The sequence below is a fragment of the Solanum pennellii genome, chromosome 10 (genome assembly GCF_001406875.1).
Source record: "Solanum pennellii chromosome 10, SPENNV200".
NCBI classification, from domain to species: Eukaryota; Viridiplantae; Streptophyta; class Magnoliopsida; order Solanales; family Solanaceae; genus Solanum; species Solanum pennellii.
Genome location: NC_028646.1, coordinates 74,667,288 through 74,689,451, shown reverse-complemented (window position 1 = coordinate 74,689,451; position 22,164 = coordinate 74,667,288). Strand labels below are relative to the sequence as shown.

Below are 22,164 nucleotides of genomic sequence, written 5' to 3'. Positions count from 1 at the left end.
TATAATAATTACAAAGACAAACGTGTAAAGCATATTTTCAAAATTTAATATTTTTAAAGAGTACAAACAACTTTAATATTCAGTTATCCTCATTTAGAATTTAGAATACACAATGGAAAAATTACATAAATTAATACATTTTAAAAAATAATTACTGATTTTAGCGATACTTTTTGTTTATTACCATTTATAGCAATACTGTGATAAATCTGTAATATGTATTAAATTTATATTATAAATGAATTAAAAGCGATCAAGTGAAAAAAAAATATTGTTGCTATAAATGGTAAATATTTTATTATTATAGCACATTTATGTAAGTTTCCCATAAACAATCATATGCGACATCCTAAACAAAAAACACTAATAAGTCTTTTAAGACACCATGCTAAATTTCCTCTTATATAACACCTACTATTTCAAAACAGAGCATTTAAGCCACGAACAGAGAGGTTTCTCATCTCTCTCTCGTATCATTATGAATAGCTGGTGCCAATGTGCACGATTTTCGGCGTATCCTCTTGATACAGGGATTCACGGCCGGCGACATATACCGGAAATCGTATTCAGTTCAGTAGCGTCCAGGATTTGGTCTAAATGTGGTGGAAATATGAGAATTAGTATGCGAGACAGGAGCAAAAATCGAAAACCCTTGCAGAAGGGGAGAAACCTAAGTATTGAAGCCATTCAAACTGTTCAGGCACTGAAGCGGGTTGCCAACAAAAACGATGACTCCGCGGTGGAACAGGTGTTTAATAGCAAGGTCAGGCGTTTGATTAAGAATGATATGATAGCTGTTCTCCGTGAACTTCTCCGCCAGAATCAATGCCTCTTAGCACTTAAGGTTAGCGCCACTCATATTTTAGTTTATTCTCTTGCTTAGTTGTTCGATTCTCAAATCCTTTATATTTGAATGTCATTTAGTTAGTCTCCCAACTGAAAGAAGAAAAAAACTGAAAAACGCCCCAATTCTTACACCCTCAGTATTAATCACTTACCTCCATCAACATGCAAGGGCATAACGTATGGACTATTGTTAACAAAAATGTTAAAATGGTCAAATGAGTGTTCCAAAAACTAAGCAAGCAATTGAGGGTATGCATAAAAAAGAAGTTCCAAAGAGGTAGTTCAAGCTTTATTCGAGAGCAGCTGGGTGGAGACCTAATAAAATTCTACTCTAATGAGTCCTTGCAGCTTAAGATTGAAGCAATTGGAGTTTCTATTCAGTTAAGAGGATAATTTTGGAGAGGGAAATTGTAGGAAGATGTTGACTATACTCAAATGTGTTGAAATCCCATAGCGGTTGTGGGAGGGAACACAACAAAGCTAAAAGTTTTGAATTGGAACGGTAGGGACCTGTGCCTAAATGATTCGAGGAAGTATTATAGTTTTCTCAAGATGCTTGCCCAGAAATGGAAGGTAACGGGGGAGGGTTGTTTCTTTTAGGACACTAAAGTGTAGTTAATGAATCCAGGTTAGTAGATTTATCGATTTTGGCTAAATATGAGATGTGAAACAAGAAGAAAAATAGAGAACTTAATATTGGTTAATGAGACACTATGCAGTGATGGATGTAGCTCCGTGGCAAACGGCTTATCCATAACCATGTGGAGCGTAGAATATATGTCAAAACCCACTAAAGTTTCGACAAATTTTAAATCTGAACCCATAATTTCAAAAATATAATGAGTTTCGTGCTAATAAAGGTCGAATCCACCAAGTTTAAATCCTGGATCTACCGCTGCCACTATGCACAAAAGCAGCATCTCATATAAAGGTCTAAGGCTGCGAACGATATCAAAAATTAGTTACGTAATTGTTCTTTATGCCTAACAATGTAAGTAATTATCCAATGATAAATACAAACATTCTACGATATCATAGGGAAGGTTGGAATATTCTTTTTCCTATAGTAATGCAATGAATCTGGTCATACTGTAATTTTCTGTCTCAAGATGGAGTAGATCATAGGCTCCAACCTTGCCTCACATATATATTATCCTAGGTCCTAAGAGTGCTTTGCTGAATGTATTAGCCAAACAGAATTATAGGAGAAGAAGTCCAAGTTGTACTTACTATCAGATAAACTCATAAAGTGACAATCAAACTCAATGTCTTGAGTCCACTCATGTAATACTGGACTATACACAATATGCATTATAACTTCATTGTCACAAATCAATTTCATTTACTATACCTTTCAAACTTTTGACTTCTCAGATAATTGTTTCAACTACATAAGTTCACTACCAATACCATAGCTCTATGCTAGACTTCTGTGCTTGATCTTGGCAGCAACTACCTTCACTTCTTTTTGTTTCAAGAGAGCAATTTTCCATCAATCAGTTCATGATACCGGATGTGAATCACCTGTCAGATAGAGTTTCAACTCATTTTGCATCAGTACACCTGATAAGCTGAGTATTTTTCCTAATCTTCACATAAAGTTTCTGACTAGGATCAATGAACAGTTTACCATGCCACTTTTGGCGAAGATATTGAGAGTACTTTCCCTTTTTCTGATGGACACGTTCCAGTTGGGGACTAAGCAACTTTTATTCCCCAAAAGAGCATAAGTCTTCCCAAGTCTTATAACTGGAACTAGAAAGGATGTAATGTGTTAATTCCTCAATCACTTACTGATGGTACCTGATTATATTCAGTAATACCATATCTTCCACAATTTTAATAATGTAGGATAAGGCTCTTAATTAGTAGTGTCAATATAAATAGAATTATTCCAGCTGCTACAAGCTAATATATGCAGATATTCTTTCTATTTACACCCTCCAAAGACATCTGGTTTTGAGTAGGCTGCGCCAGAGTGAGATTGAGGTTGGAATCCATTCATAGGTATTATCGCAATCTAATTATCTCCATGTAAGGTTGTGATGGTTCTTCCATCCGAGGATTGTATGAGTTAAAGAAAGGACTAACAACTACAACAACATATTCAATGTCATCCCAAAAGCGGGTCTGGGGAAGACCCTACCTTCTGAAGGCCAAAAGGTTGTTTTCGATAGACCCTCGGTCAAGTAAAACATAATAAAATTAATCATGGAAAGGAAAATACAGTAGCGAAGCAGTCATGTTGCACATAATGGAAAAGAGAACAACATCAGCAACACATAATATGATAACCGACGCAAAGAAAACAACATGTAACAATAAAATGGAAGAACAAGATGGAATATGAGTAATAATAACAATACTGGTAAGGGAGACTAGACAACGCTTGACTACCTACTAACCTTCTATCCTAATTATCAACCTCCATATCTTCCTATCTAGAGTCATGTCCTCACCCCTGGCAAGTGTGTCATGTCATGTCTAATCACCTCTTCTAATTATAAGTACTGGTGTTCAATACTCATAGTGTCAAGTACCCAAAGGGGTGATCTAGCGGTCAATGAAGTGTGTGAAAATTTTGGAAACCAAGGTTCAAATTCCAGGGAGGCAAGAGACAAAATGTTATGCACTTTTTTCTCATATGCCTAAGCCTTGTTGGACAGAGATACCCGGTACCAGAGTTGATGGGAGGTTGCAGATACACAATGGAATAGTCAATATGCACATAAGCTGGCTCGAATGCCACCGGTATAAAAAATAAAGTTCATCACACAAGTCAAAAAACTCAGGTGTTACCTGAATGATAGTAAGGCATGTCAGTTGGCTGATGAGGTTGGTATCTTAGTTGAAAGTACATTCACCAAACACCTTCGGCATAGATATTTTTGTAGGTCACTCGTACATGTTAGTGGCCCTCACTTTCAACTCCTACCGTTATGGGTCTCGCTCATCAAAGACCCCCAGTCGCAGCAACACCTAAGGTAGATGTGCTGCCAATTTGATTATATTACTAGAATAAGATACTACCAGCTTGGCTAGTGATCACTGGCAATGCACGGTGACATGAAAGGGATATGCAGCTGACAGGATAATGACATGATTGTTGATGTTGTCGCTGCAGTTGACTAGATGCTGACTGGACAGCTGTGGGCTGTTGACTTAATAGATTAATTGAAATGGATTGCTAATTGACTAGTTAGGTGTAGAGTGATTACTTGCCAAGTTCATTTACTTGGACCAATAACTCTCAACAATTATGAATTGCTGACTTAACAGGCTAGCTTATGCGGGCTGATGACATCAGGAGCTTTACAAAGGAGAGTAGAAAGATGGTACGGCTAGGAACATCATTGAAAAGAAAAAGAGACTTAAAAAAAAACCTTGGGAACACAGGCAGCCTTAAACCACTACTTATTTGCATACCTAGATAGCGGAGGCTTTGGTATATGTGATACTAGTGGATTAACAACATCTAAAGGAACTCCTTATATAGGAATTTTATTACGGTATTTTCAACATGATAATCTATGGAATATGTACATCCTACTTAATATTCTATGGGTTCGACAATATTCTCCCACTTGTGTTTAATGAAAGTAGACATGCAGTGAATTTTTACACATTTAACTTACGGAAAGGGTCTAATATACCCCTCAATTATGCGAATTGATACAAAATTACCCTTCTTCTACCTTTTGAGCCTAAAATGCCCTTGACGTCAATCTTTTGGTCTATTCTTTAACAGCCTAAATAATAACCTCAATTAGCAAATTGATTTATGACGTGTCGCTATCCTATTGGTTACCCCAATAATTAATTAAACTGATTAAAAAAAGCAAACCCACCCAAAAGCCCCACCCGTAAACCCAGATCTTTTAACCCAATAATCATCCTCAAACCTTTTAACCTAAAACATACTTGCGCTCATCATCTTCAAATCTCCTCTCTTTTTCCTCAATCGAAGCTCACCAAAACTCAGACTTCCTTGCCAACTGCTTGAAGTTTCTACTCTTCGTGCAACTGCAGATTAATATCTTCACCCACTCGAGAAGAATTTTTCTATTTTTAGTATTTTCAGTTAGGTTTCGAATTTGTCTAATGTTGTTGTAATTTGATGTATGTGTACATTTTTTTATGTTGTTAGATGTGTTATATGCTTGTTGTAGTTGTTTTTAGAAGAACATGTGTTTTATGTTTACGTTAGTATCTCGATTTATGTTATTTTAAAGATGTTGTCTCAAGCTGAAACTTCATTCTTTTCCAGCATACATTTTGTGTATTTTCTCTGTTTTCCATGATTTCTTGTATGTTTGGTATGTCATACTTAATGCATTTATTTATTTATGGTGTTGCATTCTCAATGTAATCTGATAGGCATAACATGTGGTCCTTATCCCTTTACCCTTTATCATTATCTTCACATAAAGATTCCTTGTTAGTTGTTTTTTTAAGTCACTTTCTCTTTTTTTTTTAATATCTGTCGTGTGACTTTCTTGAAAGAATGGCTGAAAGGTTGATGTGGTCTTTAACTATGGGCACAAGTGGGTCCTAACTCCTCAAGTTGATTACATTAAAAAATGGACTCATATATGAGAAGAGTATGATCCAGATTTGCTATCATATATGGACCTTTGTTTAGAATACACCGAACAATTGTGTTTTAGTTAGGTGAAACAGTTGCTATGCTTGGGGCCTTCTAATAAGTATTATAAAGTAGAGGGTGATTCAAGAATTAGAACACTGCAAGTTGCATTGTCTACTCAAGTATGCTTCAACTTCAATTGTTTGTTGTTTAGGAGGGTGAATATATTGTCCCAGCCCTTGACGTTAGTCAACGTAATGAGCCTTTCCCTATCACAGTAGATAAAGTAATTGATGGTGATGGTGACATCGCCAACTGAATGAATCTCTCCCTATTACAGTAAATACAATAATTACTGTCCTGTGACGATAAATGTAGTAACTGATGGTGAATCAAGTGAGGAAGAGAAGGGTGAAAATGAACCTTTTGCTAGTGATCATGATAGTGATGAGTTGAAACTTTTTTAGGAGAGAAAAATAAGAGAAGTATCTCAGAAACTAGACAACTTTTTGGAGTTGGAAAAGGGTATTCAAGAATCTTGATGAAGCTGAAAGAATTGTAAGCCATTATTAATTTGTCAGGAGGAGTGGCCTTAGAGTTGTGAAGAGTGATTCTACCAAGCTTAGATATAGGTGTGATGTTGGTTGTCCTTTTTTGTGTCTAATATGAGAAGTTAAGAAGGCCAAGGATTTGAAATTAAGACCTTAGAAACATAACATTCATGCTAGGAAGCCTCTAAGAACAGAAGAACTACTCAACAAACTTTAGTACACTATTTCAAGAACAAGGTTTAGAATAACCCCAAATACAAAGTGAAAGACATGAGACAGGATGTAGAAGATCAGTTTTCCTTAATATAAGTTGTTCAAAAATGAAGAGGGTTAAAAGACTTGTCTTGGAGGGACTGGGGTAGTTTTATTGACAATTTCAACAAATTGGAGGCTTTAGCTCAAGAATTGAGGGATAGCAATCCTAGTTCTGCTATGGTGATAAACATATCTAAAGATGCTTTGGAGCAAGGAAAACTAAGATTTTCAAGAATGTATGTTTGCTTTCAAGCTTATAAAAATAGACGGAGATTTGGTCTGAGACCATTTATAGGGCTCGATGGAACATTTTTAAAATGAAAGTGTAAAAGAATATTGTTTGTTGTCCGTGGACAAGATTTACTGGATCATTTCTATCCACTAGCTTGGGCAGTGGTGCATAGGGAAACAACCAAAACATGAAAATTGTTCATTGAGTTGTTGAGAAATTCATTAGAGCTAAAAGATGGTGAAGGATTCACATTTATGTCTGATAAGCAAAATGTAATAATTTTTTATTTTCTTTATCACTTTCTGATTTCTCTTTTGTAGACACTTGAATTAGATAACTTGTTTTGTTGTTTGTTGTTTTCGGGGTTGATTGCTGTTGTTGATCAGTTGCTTCCAAAAGCATATCATAGATGGTGTAAGGCACATAAAAGCCAGTTGAGCCAAGACATAGAGAGATGTAGAGATTAAAAAATTATTGTGGTGGTCTGCTTGGAGTACTTATGAAGAAAAATTTCAACATCAATTAAAAATCATGGGCTCTATGTCTGGACAAGCTACTGAAGATCTCTTATGCTACTTGCTACATATACAACACTTTATGTAAGGCCTATTTTGACACAATCTGCAAGAGTTAAATATGTGAAAATAATTTTACTGAGTCATTCAACAAATGGATTTCGGAAGCAAGGTCAAATCAATAATTACGATGTTGAAAGATATGAATCAAGATATTATCTATGTTTATTCATAACTACTTTGACATAATATAATTCGCTATGTTCATATATATATATATATATATATATATATATAAAGGCCATCATTGGGACAAACGATACAATAACTTCGATTAGAATTACTTCTAATTCCAATCAATTTCTAGTTAATGTACCCATAAGAACCCGACATTCCCCTGTATGGAGCCACCATCGTTTCGTCTGGCATTTACTCTCAGGACCTCTGAGTACGACAAAGTGAAAGTAGACAAGACTCACCTCCCTTACTTTGTCAATTACAATTGTCTCGTCTATTCTACTCGAAAGCGTGTAAATAGAAGCCTCTTTTTTCGAACTGTCTTGTTTTCAGGCCTCCACGACTGGTCGGGGTTCTCCATTCTTAGAATGCTTCAACTTTCCCACGTGTTTTAGTTGCAGATTCGTACTGTTTACTTTAAAGCAATAGAGGGCGCCTTCGCTTTGTATAGCATGTCCCTATGCCTCACTCGCTTCAGGAAGTAAGTCTTCGATGCAGCTCACACAGTCCTATTCAACTCTTTCAAATCTATGAGTGAGATTTCAACTCTCTCAAATGTAGGGTTTTTTTTCAACTATTGGTTAAGGTTTGTTACCCACTGGAATTGAGTTCATATACTCATATATGTACATAGTTAGATTACATTATGTCAAGTAGTTATGAATAAACATAGATAATACCTTGATTTTGATATCTCCCAACATCGTAATTATTGATTTGACCTTGCTTTCAAAATCCATTTGTTGAATGACTCACTAAAATTATTATCACATGCGTGACTCTTGCAAATTGTATCAAAATAGGCCCTGCACTAGTGTTGTGGCGGGTAGCATAACACATCTTCAGGAGCTTGTTCAGACATAGAACCTATGATTTTTAATTGATCTTGAAATTCTTCTTCATATGTACTCCAAGCAAACCACCACAATAATTTTTTCATCTCTACACCTCTCCAAGTCTTGGCCCAATTGACTTCTATGTGCCTTACCATCTACGATGTGCTTTTGGAAGCAACTGACCACAACACCAATCAGGTCCTAAAACAACAAAGAAGTTACGTAGTTCAAGTGTATACAAAAGAAAAATCAGAAAGTGATAAAGAAATTAACAAATTATTACCTTTTGCATATCAGATATAAATGTAAATCATTTAGCTCTAATGAATTTCTCAATGAACCATTTCCTTGTTCTAGTTGTTTCTTTGTCCATTACTGCCCAAGCACGTGGATAGAAATGCTTTACTGAATCTTGTCCAAGGGCAAGCAACATTATTCCCTTACACTTTCCTTTTGAAAAATGTTCCATCTAGCCCTATAAATAGCCTCAGACCAACTTTCCATCCATTTTACAAAGCTTGAAAGCAGACATACATTCTTGAAAATCTTCTTTTTCCTTGTTCCAAAACATCTTTAGATATGTTTATCACTACATCAGAACCAAAATTGTTATTCTTCAATTCTTGAGCTTAAGCCTCCGATTTGTTGAAATCATCAATAAAACTATCCTCCAATTTCTCCAAAATAAGTCTTTTAACCCTTCTTCATTTATGAATAACTTATATTACGCGATAAGTGATCATCTACGTCTTGTCTCATGTCTTTCACTTTGTACTTGGGGTTATTCTGAACCTTGTTCTTGAAATAGTATATTAAAGTTTGTCGAGTAGTTCTTCTATTCTTAAAGGCTTCCTGGCATGTATGTTTTGTTTCTAAGGTCTTAATTTCAAATTCTTGGCTTTCTTAATTTCTGATATTGGACACAAAGAAGAACAACCAATATCACACCAATATCTAAGTCTGGTAGAGTCACTCTTTACAATTCTAAGGCCCATCTTCCTAACAATTGAATAATAAGTCACAATTCTTTTAGCTTCATCAAGATTCTTGAAGCTCATACCCTTTCCAACTCCAAAAAATTATCTAGTTTCTCAGTTACATCTCTTATTTTTCCCTCCTGAAAAATTCCAACTCATGACTATCATGATTACTAGCAAAATGTTCATTTTCACCCTTCTCTTCCTCACTTGATTCACATATTGTCACAAGACAGACTTAATTAAGTTGATTGATATTTTCATTAATTATTATATATACTGTAATAGGGAGAGATTCATTCCGTATTACTGCTTCTATTGTGAAAGGGAAAGGTTCATTAAGTTGATTGATGTCAAGAGATGGACAATATATTCACCCTTCTCAACAACAAACCATTGAAGTTAAAGAACACTAGATTGAGTAGACAATGCAATCTGGAGTGTTTTAATTTCTGAATCGCCCTCTACATAATAATACTTATTAGAAGGCCCCCACATTGTAGTTGTTTCACCTTACTAAAACACAATTGTTCAGTGTATGAACAAAGGTCTATTATATGATAGCAAATCTAGATCATACTCTTCCCATATATGAGTCAATTTTGTAATGTAATTAACTTGAGGAGTAAGGACTCACTTGCCCCCATAGTTAAGGACCACATCAACCTTTTCAGTCATTCATGATATCAAACGTCTATCAGATTATATAGAGAATGCAACACCAAAAAGAAATAAATGTACTTTTTATGACATACCTAACATTCAATAAATCACAAAAAACAGAGAAAAATATACGCTGGAAAAGATAGAAGTTTCAATTTGGGACAACATTGTTAAAAAAAGGGATAATGCACAGTACCTCCTCAACCTATGCCCGAAATCTCAAAGACACACTTATACTATACTAAGGTCTTATTACCCCCCTGAACTTATTTTATTAAATAATTTTCTGCCCCTTTTCGGCCTACGTGACACTATCTTGTGGGCCAATATCGGTTGACTTTTTTTTTCAAGCTAGTGCCACGTAGGGGGTAAAAAATTACTCATAAAATAAGTTTAGGAGGTAATAGGACCTTAATATAGTATAAGTGTGTCTCTGAGATTTCGGGCATAGGTTGAGGGGGGTACTTGTGCATTTTTCCTTAAAAAAATCATAAATTGAGATAATAACGAATGTGTATCTTCTAAAAACAACTACAAGAAGCATATAACACACGCAACAACATAAAAAATTTAAATATATATCAAATTACAACAACATTCGAAATCTAACCGAAAATACTAAAAATAGAGAAATTCCTACTTCAGTGGGTGAGGATATTAATCCGCAACTGCAAGAAGAGTAGAAACTTCTAATTGTTGGCAAGAAAGTTTGAGTTTTGGTGAGCTTCGATTGAGGAAGAAGAGAGGAGATTTGAAGATGATGAGCGTAAGTTTTTTTAGGTTAAAAGGTTTGGGGATGAATATTGGGTTAAAAGATCTGGGTAATATTGTGTTAAAAGATTTGGGTTTATGGGTAGGGCTTTTGGGTGGGTTTGTTTTTCTTTAATTAGTTTAATTAATTATTAGGATAGCGACACATCATAAATGAATTTTCTAATTGAGGTTATCATTTAGGCTGTTATAGATGAGGGAAAATAGAGCCAAAAGGTTGTCGTCAAGGACATTTTAGGCCCGAAAGGTAGAAGAAGGGTAGTTTTGAACCAATTCGCATAGTTGATGTGTGTTTTTGGCCCTTTTCCGTTTAACTTATAACTAACTCCATTGATTCTCTTAACTTTACAGAAGATATGACTTGATAAGACTTCTTCATCTTTATGTTCAATTCCACTGGAATTTCTGCATTTCGTTATTTCTATTTGAAGAGTGCAGGTGCAGTGATGTTCTGAAGTTCTTCTAGAAGTTTTTTGGGTTTTCTTAGAGTGAGATATGGACCGGGGATTTGAAAAACGTGGGGAAGCATTCTTTAACTAATAATCCAGTCATCTTACTTCTCCAAGATGAAATTAGTCCCATTTATGCGACATGGTCATCGAGACTTATTTAATGTCATCCCAGAGAGATACCCTTCTCGTAGCGAATAATAGGGGATGTTAACATGATCAAGCTTTTGATGATCTTTCCCCTGCTTTTATCTACTTCCTAATTCAGCTATCCTTTCTCTTTTTCTTCTTTCCTTTGTCCAAGTTGTGCTTTGATTGGTAATTTACTGTTCAATTTGATGATTGATGGGACTGTAGAAGACTTCTAATGACCAAAGTTTTGGTGATGTTTAGTCGTACTTGGAACTGTTACATCACACTGGCTTTGCACTCCTGGATTCATCAAACATTTGTTGACTTCCACAATGTTGGCAGCTCCTAATTATTATGATTCCCTGATATAGGTTTTTGAGGAAGTTCAGAAGGAGATATCCTATAGACCGCAGCTCAAACTGTATGCTGAAATTGTGTCCTGTTTGGGAAGCAATGGATTGCTTGAAGATATCATCTGTCTTATCATGGCATTGAAAATGGAAAGTAGTTTAGAACCTCACATTGAGGGCTTTTATGCATTGTTGGAAAGCTTAATGAAATTTAATCTTACGAGGCTCGCACTGGAGGTCTTTTACTTGATGAAGTTGAGAGGATGTGATCCCGATAAGTTGACCTTTAAACTATTGATAAATGGTTTGGAATCGAATGAAGAAACGAATCTTTCAGCTTTTGTAAGGCAGGAAGCAGAGAAGTATTATGGCCAGTCCCTAGATTTCCTAGATGAGACTGAAGAGGAGGTACCAAGATTAAAGCCAATGTATTGAATTATTTGATCAGTGGTTAATATATGATGAACATGCTATTTGAATATTTCTTTCATCTACTTTTAGTATTTTGATTTTATTATGTTTCGTTTCCAGAGGTCACGAGTTCGAGCAATGGAAACAATCATATCAGGGCAGGTTGTTTGCCTCACACCCCTTTTGGTGCAACCCTTAACCATATCCTGCTAAACCGGGATTTTGTGTACACCAAATTGCCCCTTTTCCCCCAATCTCTGGAGTTGAACTGCGCCTAAAGGACTTCTCTTTTTGATGACTTGCACCAATATACTTGACTATGTAGATTTGTTCACATTTACCACCACTTAAGCTTTAACTCGTTCTATCTTGGTGAAATATCTTTTGAATATTTATGTATCAGTATTCCCCTAATACTTTTAAAATTAAGAAAGTCAAGTTACTAGAGCATTTTTCTCATAGTCGCAGAAAATACTATTTCACAATAACTTGTTTTATGGCTAGTGCATTTTGAATACAATATCAACTTAAAGGCATGATTCCATTTTGTCAAAAAGGTCCAAATGTGCTCCTATATTATCTAAAATTCTTTTCATATGAGTGCAAATTCTTAAGAAGGAAAAAAACTCAATTTTACATCTCAACTATTGATTAAGAGATCAAGGGAAAAACAAGACATGTTCCCTAATGACAAGTTAATATTAGACCAAAGTTGATGATAAATTGTGTGTGAGAATCAACCATGAAAACTTGATCAATGTATTCACAATAAAAACACTCATGCTCATAGATAGAAGTTGTTTGTTGGCGAAGTCACCCTCAATGCACTACTCAAGTTATCATAGTGTTCTGATCGAAGTAATGGATATTCTCTATATCATTTTTGTGAAATTTTAAAAAAATATACAATTCAACATATAATATTTCGTCACATAAACTCAATATACAATATAATACTTCGAGAAAAAATGTTATACATAACGTATCAACCTTATATAAAAGCAAGTAATAGTATATAACAAATATTTATACACAAATATACACTAAACCAAATAACATACTCAAATATAGGCTACCTAGTGTAAACATTCTTTTTACCCCGAAGGGTAGTTCACTAGTTTGAGTTTGGGATTTTCATGTTCGAGGTCTCAAGTTCGAAATTCTTCCCAAGCAAAAATAACGAGTTTTCCTTTTGAGTCAAGTTTGTTGCACCGAGCTTACCTAGAGAGTAATTTACATAGAAACGAATTTTATCTAATGTATTTCAAAAAAGATAGCCGCTGCGGGTTTCATAAAAGAAAAAGTATTCTCCCAATGGACTAGAGGGGTTACCAAAAAGGAAGAAAAAGAGGATATTCTCTAAACTCACTGTGTGTTATTTTAGCTTTCAACGCAAGCATAAAGGAGGAGTGACATCCGGGATCACTGAGCCAGTTGAAACGCGCGGCGAGAGAAGGAGCAAAAAATGGAGAGCTCCGGCGAACTAGTGCCTTTCCCGTTGCTGACGACACCGATTGAATCGAATTATCGAGCATGCACGATCCCTTACAGGTTCCCTTCCGACAATCCCAAGAAACCAACCCCCACCGAGCTTTCCTGGATCGACCTCTTTATGAATTCCATCCCTTCGTTTAGGTACTTCTTTTTTCTGTTTGAATTAGATTTCTGCGTTTTGTACTGTGCGGATGAGAAGACACTATTTTGTTTTCCACCTCCGTTTGTAGATTCGAGAAATGATGTGTAGATCATACCTTTTGGATTTAATAGTCACCTTATTAAGCTAACTGTTGCTCCAAATAATTCGATATCTGATTTTACTGTACAATATAGGAAAAACAGTATCTGTGAGTGGTGGGAGTTTTGATTGTTCTTCGGATTAACCCATCGAATTACTTGATTTTTGTTAATTAATGCAGGAAGAGGGCTGAGAGCGATGACAGTGTTCCAGATGCTCCTATTCGAGCTGAAAAGTTTGCTCAGAGGTATCCTACTATACTATTGTGTGTTTTCATGTTACCTCTCGTTTCAGGGATTAGGATAGTCAATTGAATAGAGAACAAGTTCATCTTTTTCATCCCGTTTGTTAGAGGAGGGAAGTGGTGGGTACAGTGTGCTGAAAGAAAGCTGTTTTTAGTCTATTCTTTGAATCTCTATTTATCCAACAACCCAACTTAAGTACAATGTGCTGAAAAGGGTGTGTGGAGCAGCTGGCGGACTTTATTCTCATGTAATTTCATTTTTTGCTCACGTGATTACATTTTCTTTCCTCTCTTTTTTTTTGGTACGTTTCAAGTTTGGTACTTTATGTTACATAATGCAACTTCCAGTTAATGCAGTGTTATCAAAGGCAAAAAGCACATAGAAATACCAAGCAAAAGTTTTTGTGATTACGGGCGTACGTAGAAAAATTAAAACAAATGTAATGCGAGGACGACTAACTATAAACACAAGTGAAATTATATAGACAAAGGAACTGATAAAAAAGAACGATTGTTGAAAACGTCAATCAAGTTAAAAAATTACTTAAAGTTTCTGATTGACATGCAAAGATGCATTTGAAGTTTCTAATATAAGTTCCCAGACTAATTTCCGTGTAATAAATCCATAGTTTCCTACTTTTAGGTACTAACATCTCATTCAATTTCATTAATTACTGATTAACTAACTATATCTACTGTTTATAGTTTTTGCGGACTCTTCACTCTTGATGTCGCCCCCGTGTTGGATTCTCCAAACATACACTACTTTTGCCGAATCCGACACGCACCTGTTGACATTTTTGAAGAGTCTGAGCAACATAGGAGACATTCACCCTGGCAGCGTAATGAGCCACATGCTTCAGCAATTTGATGCATATACTAAAGAGTGCCACCCAAATGAAGCTAAGTGCCATCTTGTGTTGTACCTAACCATAGGGTGTTAGAGCCCCTCAAGCCCGCCTTCCGCACCACTAACAAAGGAAATGAGAAGCAAGGAAGAGGAAGAGGACAGATGAGAGGGAGAAAATTGGGAATGTTAATTATGGATGTCTTATTCTTATGAAATAAGAGCAGAATGAATAACCTGGATAAAAGAAAAACAATCAAGGTGGGGCTTGTTAAGTGGGAGGATATAACAGGACCAATAAACAAACATGAAAGAAATTATGTGGTCAACCATTTGAAGTGTGCAAATGAAAGGTGTGCAATTTACTGTAGCCATGGGAAGCGTGGGAGGGATTTTTCACTCGATTGTACGTTCTTTAGAGTACCATATGATTCACAAGTTAGCCATTGGAGATTGGGTGTTACAAGTAGAGAATCATTTGTACAAGATTCTCTATTAGTCCAAGTATTATATACGAGATTTGCCTTTTCAATCAACAATATAACTCAATCTCAAACTAGTTGGGGTTGGTTATATGAATCTTCTTAATTTACTATGCATTACTTGGACCTGTTCTTTTTCATCTTCTTCCAATCAATAAAATAACTTATTTCATCAATACTTATCCAAAAAAAAAGATATTTACTTAATAAAAGAAAAAGATTATTGTGCAAGTTACTTAGTTACTTCTAATTGTAAGTGGTTTTGACTTGTCATCAAAATGATGAAGAATAAACCATACCTTGAGCAAGTGTCAGTTACTTCAGAAGGTTTGGGGTTTATATTTACAAATTGAAAATTGATGATAGTTTCCAACTTTTACATGTACTTATTTTGGTGGATAGATATTCTGCAATACTTGAGGATATGAAGAAAGATCCTGAAAGTCATGGAGGGCCTCCTGATTGCATTGTAAGTTGAACCATATTAAGCTATCAATTGTTGACTCTTTATGTTTCCTGATAACTTCTTGTTGTTGCTCAAAAGCTAAAGCGCTTTCTCCTTTGTTTTCTTTTAGCTTCTTTGTCGCCTTAGAGAGCAAGTGCTTAGGGAAGTGGGGTTCAGAGATATATTTAAAAAGATCAAGGTTAGTATCGTTTCTCCAATATTTGATTCCTCAAGTTGGCTCTCCTGTTAGCAAGTGGTGAAAGAAATATAATAATTGAGGGAAAGGTATTACCATAATTTTTTTTTTTAAAAAAAAGATAGGCATTGCATCTGCTGTGCAGACATGCTTCTGGATGTCTGCTTGTGGATATTGACATACCTTACAAAATAAACAGTTCCACTTCTTTAAAGATCATCAATTGTTTTGTGCTCCTTATCCTGCAACATTAGAAATTAGTATCAGGTTTTAACTTCGAAACATTGTTGGGTGTATTAAAATGTGCTAGGATGAAGAAAATGCAAAGGCTATATCCTTATTTAAGGATGTAGTATCTCTTAATGATGCTATTGAGGATGAAGCCAAGCGTGTAGAAAATTTGGTCAGAGGAATTTTTGCAGGAAATATATTTGATCTTGGCTCTGCAAAGGTAAACCATGCTTTTTGATCCATGACTTCTTCATAATCACTGCATGAAGTCCATTAATATTCTGAACCATTATATTCATTTGGATTGGGTATTACCCTGGGAGTAAGTCAAGTTATGGCAACTAAACACTTCCAATCAACTGCTTTGGTTTATCATATAGTTTGACAATATAAATCCAATACTATGCCCAAATTATCTAGATTCCAATGGAATTTTTTTTACTAAGTTATAAATTTTATCAATGTTTGGGCAAAATAAAAAAGCATGCAAATATGCCAAAAGTAGAGACAGCCACAGAAATAGATGGTTTTCAATTCTAGTGGAAGGTTAAGTTGCTCAAGTTCATATTTCCTCAGTTGGTTCCTTGAGTTATTTATTTCCCTTTTCTTGCCACCTTTGGAACTTGAATAGAAGTGCATTCCGTACAAGCACCACTCTAGATGACAGATTTCAGCTACTTTATTCAATTTATTGACAATACTCATGATCTACTTCAAATGCTGCAACCTCGCTTACTATTTACTGCAATATGATCTTGCTCAAGGGTTTCTTACGCCAAAAAGTCAGCAGCTCAGCACCCAATACTGATCCTATTTAGAGGGGGACCTTCTTATTCACAGGATTACGAGAAGATTGGTATCTGCAACGACACTCTTTTAACCTTCTTTGGGATTTATTGCATGAGTTTTGAGTGACAGACAAACAAAAAGTCGTATTGCCTGGTCTTACTCCCAGGATCCGAAAATTATTGTCTGCCTCGTGATTCCTGACTTCTTGTGCTTAAGACTAATAGTTACAAAAATCACACTTTGCACTGTCTCTCCAGTTTTTAGGACTCTACAATCTCCTAGGACTATTATCAGGTGTATTTCCCATCTTTAAAACTTAATGAAAGATGCAAATTAACTGGGAATTAGCAGTGAAGTCTTTAGAGTGCTTAGGCCCTTAGTCATTGGTAGTAATACAGTGAGGCTCAAAATTACCAGTACATCAGCCAGTTCAGATGGTTTAGATTCATGATTTGGAATGTTTGCTCTGAGAAACTTATTGCAGAACACCTATGTCTTAAGTTAAACTGTTCATTTGTCTAAAGCTACTCATGTCAAACGGGTGTTACATGATATAGATTCCCAGTAAAGATCTTTACAGATACATAAAACCTGCTAGAAATCAAACATGCCTATATACGAATTCCTGTTTGACATGCACACCTGAGTCTGCGTGACATATCACAACATGCACATTTCAATAGGGAGAGCTCCGTAAATTGCATAAAAGATGATATCTCAGAGCATCTTGTTGGAACCTGTTCAGACTCTAACTAGCTGAAACCTTCCAGAGTGTATTTGATATCTTAATCTTGTGCCCTGCACAGCCAGCAATTATAAAGTTATTCAAAGTTTTTAAGATCATGTAATTAATGACTACTTTCTTCAACCTCTCTTGAAGCTTGCAGAGCTGTTTTCAGAGGATGGTATATCCTTTCTAGCTAGTTTCCAAAACCTTGTCCCTCGACCCTGGGTTATAGATGATTTGGACGTATTTATTACAAAATGGAGCAAAAAAACATGGAAAAAGGTGACTATTTATCATATTTTGTTATCATTTGGACTTCCAAGTTTTATGATTTTCTTTGAGAAGTACCCAGTTCATTTGATATCTGTTCCTTCACTGACATCCTTACTCTTATACAGGCTGTAATCTTTGTTGATAATTCTGGTGCAGATGTTATTTTGGGTATTTTGCCATTTGCTAGAGAATTACTTCGTCATGGAGCACAGGTATGTTTTGGAGTCCCTGCTCCTTTTATGCACAGATTGTGGAAGTGTTTGTGTTTAGTAAACTAAATTCAAATTGTTTGTCACCAATAACTAGACTGTTCTTTGATTTCATTGTATTGAATGAAATACCATTATGTGTTTTTTGGTATGCTTGGTTTATGGGTTTTTACTTGTACACACGAAATCAATAAGTAGTATACATCACTGTGAGAGGATTTTGACTGCCTCTTCTGAGAATTGAACTTTATTCTCAGTTACTGCTCTTTTGGCTCTTTTGCCGACATGAGGATGTTAATGAAAATGGTTTATTTCCAGTAAAACTTTACACTCGAGTGGGGATTTTGTGTTGCTTTAATGGCTAAACAATAGTTGCAGCACTTTTGGTATGGTAAATATCATCATTCTTGTCGTGTTTCTATTTCATGAATCCCCTGAAGCAAATAAAGTGTAGGACCTCAATACCCCTAGTTTAATAGGTATGAAGCTCTAGCAAATAAGTTACATTTTCGTATATGTCAGCATGATGATAGTATGAATTGCATCAAATTGGCTGCCACATTGATTAGCTGATATTCGAAAGCTATTTTTAGCTCTTATCAGTAGTATATGAAAGCATTTCTGGTAACACTTTGTTTTTCCTGTTTCCATAGCTCATTTAACTACTGCTTTCTTTGGCCAGGTTGTTTTAGCTGCTAATGACTTACCTTCTATCAATGATGTTACTTACCCCGAGTTAGTAGAGATTATTTCTAAGGTAATAGATGTCTTATGTTTCAACTTGTGGGGCTCTCAGCTTTTGTTTGGTATTAACATGTTTTGGTTATAACAGTTGAAAGATGAGCATGGGAAGCTCATAGGTGTTGACACATCCAATCTTTTAGTTGCCAATTCTGGTAATGATTTGCCGGTAAGTGGCAGTTGTTTTTAGCTTCATTTGCATACTGCAGAGCTTCCTCCCGCACCCTCCAAGAAGATAATGGGAAACTTATTTTCTAGATTTAGGTTCCCTCATGGCTTACAATCAATCTCCTAATTTCATGCCTGCTATTGCTTAGCCCGTAATTGTACATTTCGTCTTAGCTTATTGAGAATTCCTACTTTAAAGCAAGCGAGAATTCTTCAGGGCTAACTATTTTGGTTCTCACCCAACCTAAGTTTTTTAGTATGCACCTACCCTTGAGCTTACTCTCCAGCTTGGCTTGGCTGGGCTATTAGGCATGTGATAAGTTGCATGAATGTCAGGTTGAGTGGTTGACGAGGCAATTTCGGACTAGTCCAGATGTCAGGTTTATTTACTGAAAGCATTTATGCATGTTGTTGCAGGTTATTGATCTTACAACGGTATCTCAGGAGCTGGCATACTTGGCAAGTGATGCTGACCTCGTCATTGTAGAAGGCATGGTAAGGCTTTTGCAGTTATTAATTGAAACTGTTATCTCCTCTGTGGCATGACATGTTAAAATTTAGTGATTATTTTGTGTTGTTGAACTCTAAAAAGCTTTATTGCAAGGGCTATTCGTCTGCTTGCGTCTTGTACTTTGCTCCTACTCAGACTCTTTAAAAATGCCGTCGGCTGTATGTCAGATCCACCAAAATTAGCGCAGTTTTTGGTGGATCCGACATGGGTTCAGCAACATTTTTATAGAGTCCGAACAACATAACTTTGCTCGGTGACTTGGTTCATATGTACCTTGTATTATGGGTTTTACATATACTCCTACCCTTTGTTTTCTTCTTTATAGTTGTGCTTAAATGGGAGATGATTTATATAAATGAACTGTATCAATTGATTAAATATGAGGGCAATAAGGTAAGATGTGGAAAGAATATGGCAAAAGTCAGCTTCACAATTAATTTGGTGCTGCCTCTTTGAATGTGAATAGCTATGTCTCTTTTTTTCTGATAAGTGTGAATAGCTATGTTGTTGGGGCAGTGTTACATTAGAAGTCTAGGGATATTAATGATCCCAATGTGGGTGTAAAGCAAGATTTAGGAAGACTCTAATCGGCAAAGCTCAAACTCCTCAATGAAGTTGGTTGCAAGCTGCCTACAGGACGTGAACAGCTAGAGTTTTCCTTTACTTTTACAAGTTAGAATAGCTATTTTCTTAGGGGACAGAGTTACGTTAAAAGATTAGGGATGGGAATGATTCCATGTGGGTGGGGACCTGTCTGCAACCCCTCACCTAGCCTGCAAGTCTCCTGCTCTAATTGCCAATTGCCATTTCACACTTCTCTCTCCTGTTTTGTTGTGACAGGACGAAGGGTATGGATCATCGTGGCTTCTCATAACTTTTACTACTAAGCACTTCTCCACTTTTTAGGAACTATATTTTTCTCTTGAAGTTATATAAACTGATCAAAGCCTCTTATTTTAGATTTTCCACCAATTACCTGCTCCTGCTACCTCGTATTGGAACTTCCCGATTTGTGATTTTGCTTTAAAAAATATGAGCATCTGAATATTCGACATCATACTGTAATAAATTGTTTTGAAGTTTTTAAATTTACAAATCTCCTGCCTGCTCATGTTTCTTGAAAGGCATAATACATAAATATGCCCTTTAACTTGGCTTCGAATCACATTTATGCCCTTCAACTTTGGGTGTGCACAAGTAGACACTTAAACTTGTATAAAGTTGAACAAATAGATACACATGTCCTACATGTTATCCTACATGTCATTTTTTGTCCTACATGGTGTCCTATGTGTATTGTGCCATGTAGGACTCGTGTTTATTTATTTAAAAGTTGGATAGTTAAAGTGCTTGTTTGTGCATTATGAAAGTTGGAGGTCAAAGTTAAAATTTGAAGTCAAGTTTAGGGTCTAATATATGTATTATTGTATTATGCCTTCTTGAAAAGAGAGAAGAGAGAAAATCTTAGAGAGTTGCATAAACTTCTACATATTATTATTCATAAAGTCAAAGTGTCACCAATCAAAAGCCTATTTGTAGATCAGGAAATCCTAAACAAGCTATAGTCTTGGAACAATTAAACACTTAATTCCTGATAAAAATATAAGAATAGAATCTAATCTTAAAGGGTTATGATTTAAACAGAAAAAATCCTATGCAGAAAAATAATTATATCTTCATGGAGCGCGTCACTCCCCATATTTTAAATTTCCAATCTCTCTCAACTTTTAGCTTCTCTTTGAATTCATTGCAGGGCCGCGGAATAGAGACAAACTTGTATGCTCGATTCAAATGTGATTCCCTCAAGATTGGAATGGTAATATACCTTCATGCTTTCATTTAGAACCATATAAGCGATCCCCAAAGGAAGTCGAAAAGAAAGTTACTTTTTTTACCTTTTTAAAAAAGTTTTTTTTGTTTCTTAAACACAGGTAAAGCATCCGGAAGTTGCTCAGTTTCTTGGAGGAAGGCTTTATGATTGCGTCTTCAAATTTAACGAAGCTTCAAGTTAAATAGTTTAGGTATCAACTATATCAAGTTCTTTCTGGAAGTTTAGACAAACCCAACAAATTGAAGATATTGGTAAATCATTATATTGGATATTATTTGCAACTTTTCTTGAAAGTTGGATTGCAAATGAAGCATCTGTGTTAATGCTTCCTTGTGCTTAGGTGCATCTGCAGTAGTGTAACCTTGCAGGTATCACATTGCAGCTTGATCTTACCTCTTTCCAGCAGTAGATGCCTCTTTTTTCTCCTGTAGTTTTCGGAATCGTTTGTAATAAAGATATTTGCTAGCTACGATTGAAGAGGTTTTATCAATAGAATTCTCATCTATTCGTGATCTATGTACTGGATATTGAACATATACAGATGCAAGGCACACCGCTAAGGATGTGATGGGATAGATGGACTCTTTCACGCTTAACCAAAGGTCTTGTGTTATCGACACTCTTGTTTTACCTATATTAATTTGCGAGGCAAATGAGAATAGTTCATAATGAATAGGGGAATATATGATTGTGGTAAATTAGTTGTTAATAAATCATAATTTCCATAGCAAGGATGTCTTCACTGAGCACATTAATCTTCCTTGCTTTTTCAAAAGTATATTCCTTCTAATAGCATTATGCGTTGTTATCCTCTATTAACAAATTACCATTAAAAATTAGAGAACTCCCAATTTGTAGGTCGAAAGTAGCAAGATTTTAGTGACATAAAGAGCTAAGAGTGGTAAAATGGAATATTCTTTCTCCT

The 22,164-nt window shown here is 35.6% G+C and overlaps 2 protein-coding genes across 4 annotated transcripts; both read left to right on the top strand.

Annotated features, from left to right (window-relative positions):
• Positions 1–404: 404 nt before the first annotated feature.
• On the top strand, positions 405–12,168 carry LOC107032318 (pentatricopeptide repeat-containing protein At1g62350-like). Of its 3 annotated transcripts, none has more exons than XM_015233906.2 (3): positions 405–844; positions 11,421–11,827; positions 11,931–12,168. In XM_015233906.2, the coding sequence occupies exons 1-3, from the start codon at positions 479–481 to the stop codon at positions 12,007–12,009; spliced, it is 852 nt and encodes a 283-aa protein (XP_015089392.1). In that variant the 5' UTR covers positions 405–478; the 3' UTR covers positions 12,010–12,168. The 3 variants fall into 3 exon arrangements, with proteins under 3 accessions (XP_015089392.1, XP_015089393.1, XP_015089394.1); XM_015233907.2 differs by having other exon boundaries at positions 406–844; positions 11,421–11,807; XM_015233908.2 differs by lacking the exon at positions 11,931–12,168 and having other exon boundaries at positions 406–844; positions 11,421–11,883.
• Positions 12,169–13,133: 965 nt separating this feature from the next.
• LOC107002652 (uncharacterized protein At2g17340-like) lies at positions 13,134–21,835 on the top strand. Its single transcript, XM_015200766.2, has 12 exons — positions 13,134–13,445; positions 13,727–13,792; positions 15,521–15,587; positions 15,694–15,762; positions 16,070–16,210; positions 17,660–17,788; positions 17,905–17,991; positions 18,671–18,745; positions 18,821–18,898; positions 19,315–19,392; positions 21,162–21,224; positions 21,340–21,835. Exons 1-12 carry the CDS (start codon positions 13,276–13,278, stop codon positions 21,418–21,420), a joined length of 1,104 nt encoding a protein of 367 aa, XP_015056252.1. The 5' UTR covers positions 13,134–13,275; the 3' UTR covers positions 21,421–21,835.
• Positions 21,836–22,164: the final 329 nt, after the last annotated feature.

What these genes read in the sequence shown, in the direction of transcription:
- LOC107032318 (XM_015233906.2), top strand. Translation starts at nt 479, where the DNA reads ATGAATAGCTGGTGCCAATGTGCACGATTTTCGGCGTATCCTCTTGAT. An exon ending in AATGCCTCTTAGCACTTAAG is followed by an intron (nt 845 to 11,420) that starts GTTAGCGCCACT and finishes TCCCTGATATAG; the next exon opens with GTTTTTGAGGAAGTTCAGAA. An exon ending in GTACCAAGATTAAAGCCAAT is followed by an intron (nt 11,828 to 11,930) that starts GTATTGAATTAT and finishes TTTCGTTTCCAG; the next exon opens with AGGTCACGAGTTCGAGCAAT.
- LOC107002652 (XM_015200766.2), top strand. Translation starts at nt 13,276, where the DNA reads ATGGAGAGCTCCGGCGAACTAGTGCCTTTCCCGTTGCTGACGACACCG. An exon ending in TACTTCGTCATGGAGCACAG is followed by an intron (nt 17,992 to 18,670) that starts GTATGTTTTGGA and finishes TTCTTTGGCCAG; the next exon opens with GTTGTTTTAGCTGCTAATGA. An exon ending in ATTCCCTCAAGATTGGAATG is followed by an intron (nt 21,225 to 21,339) that starts GTAATATACCTT and finishes TCTTAAACACAG; the next exon opens with GTAAAGCATCCGGAAGTTGC.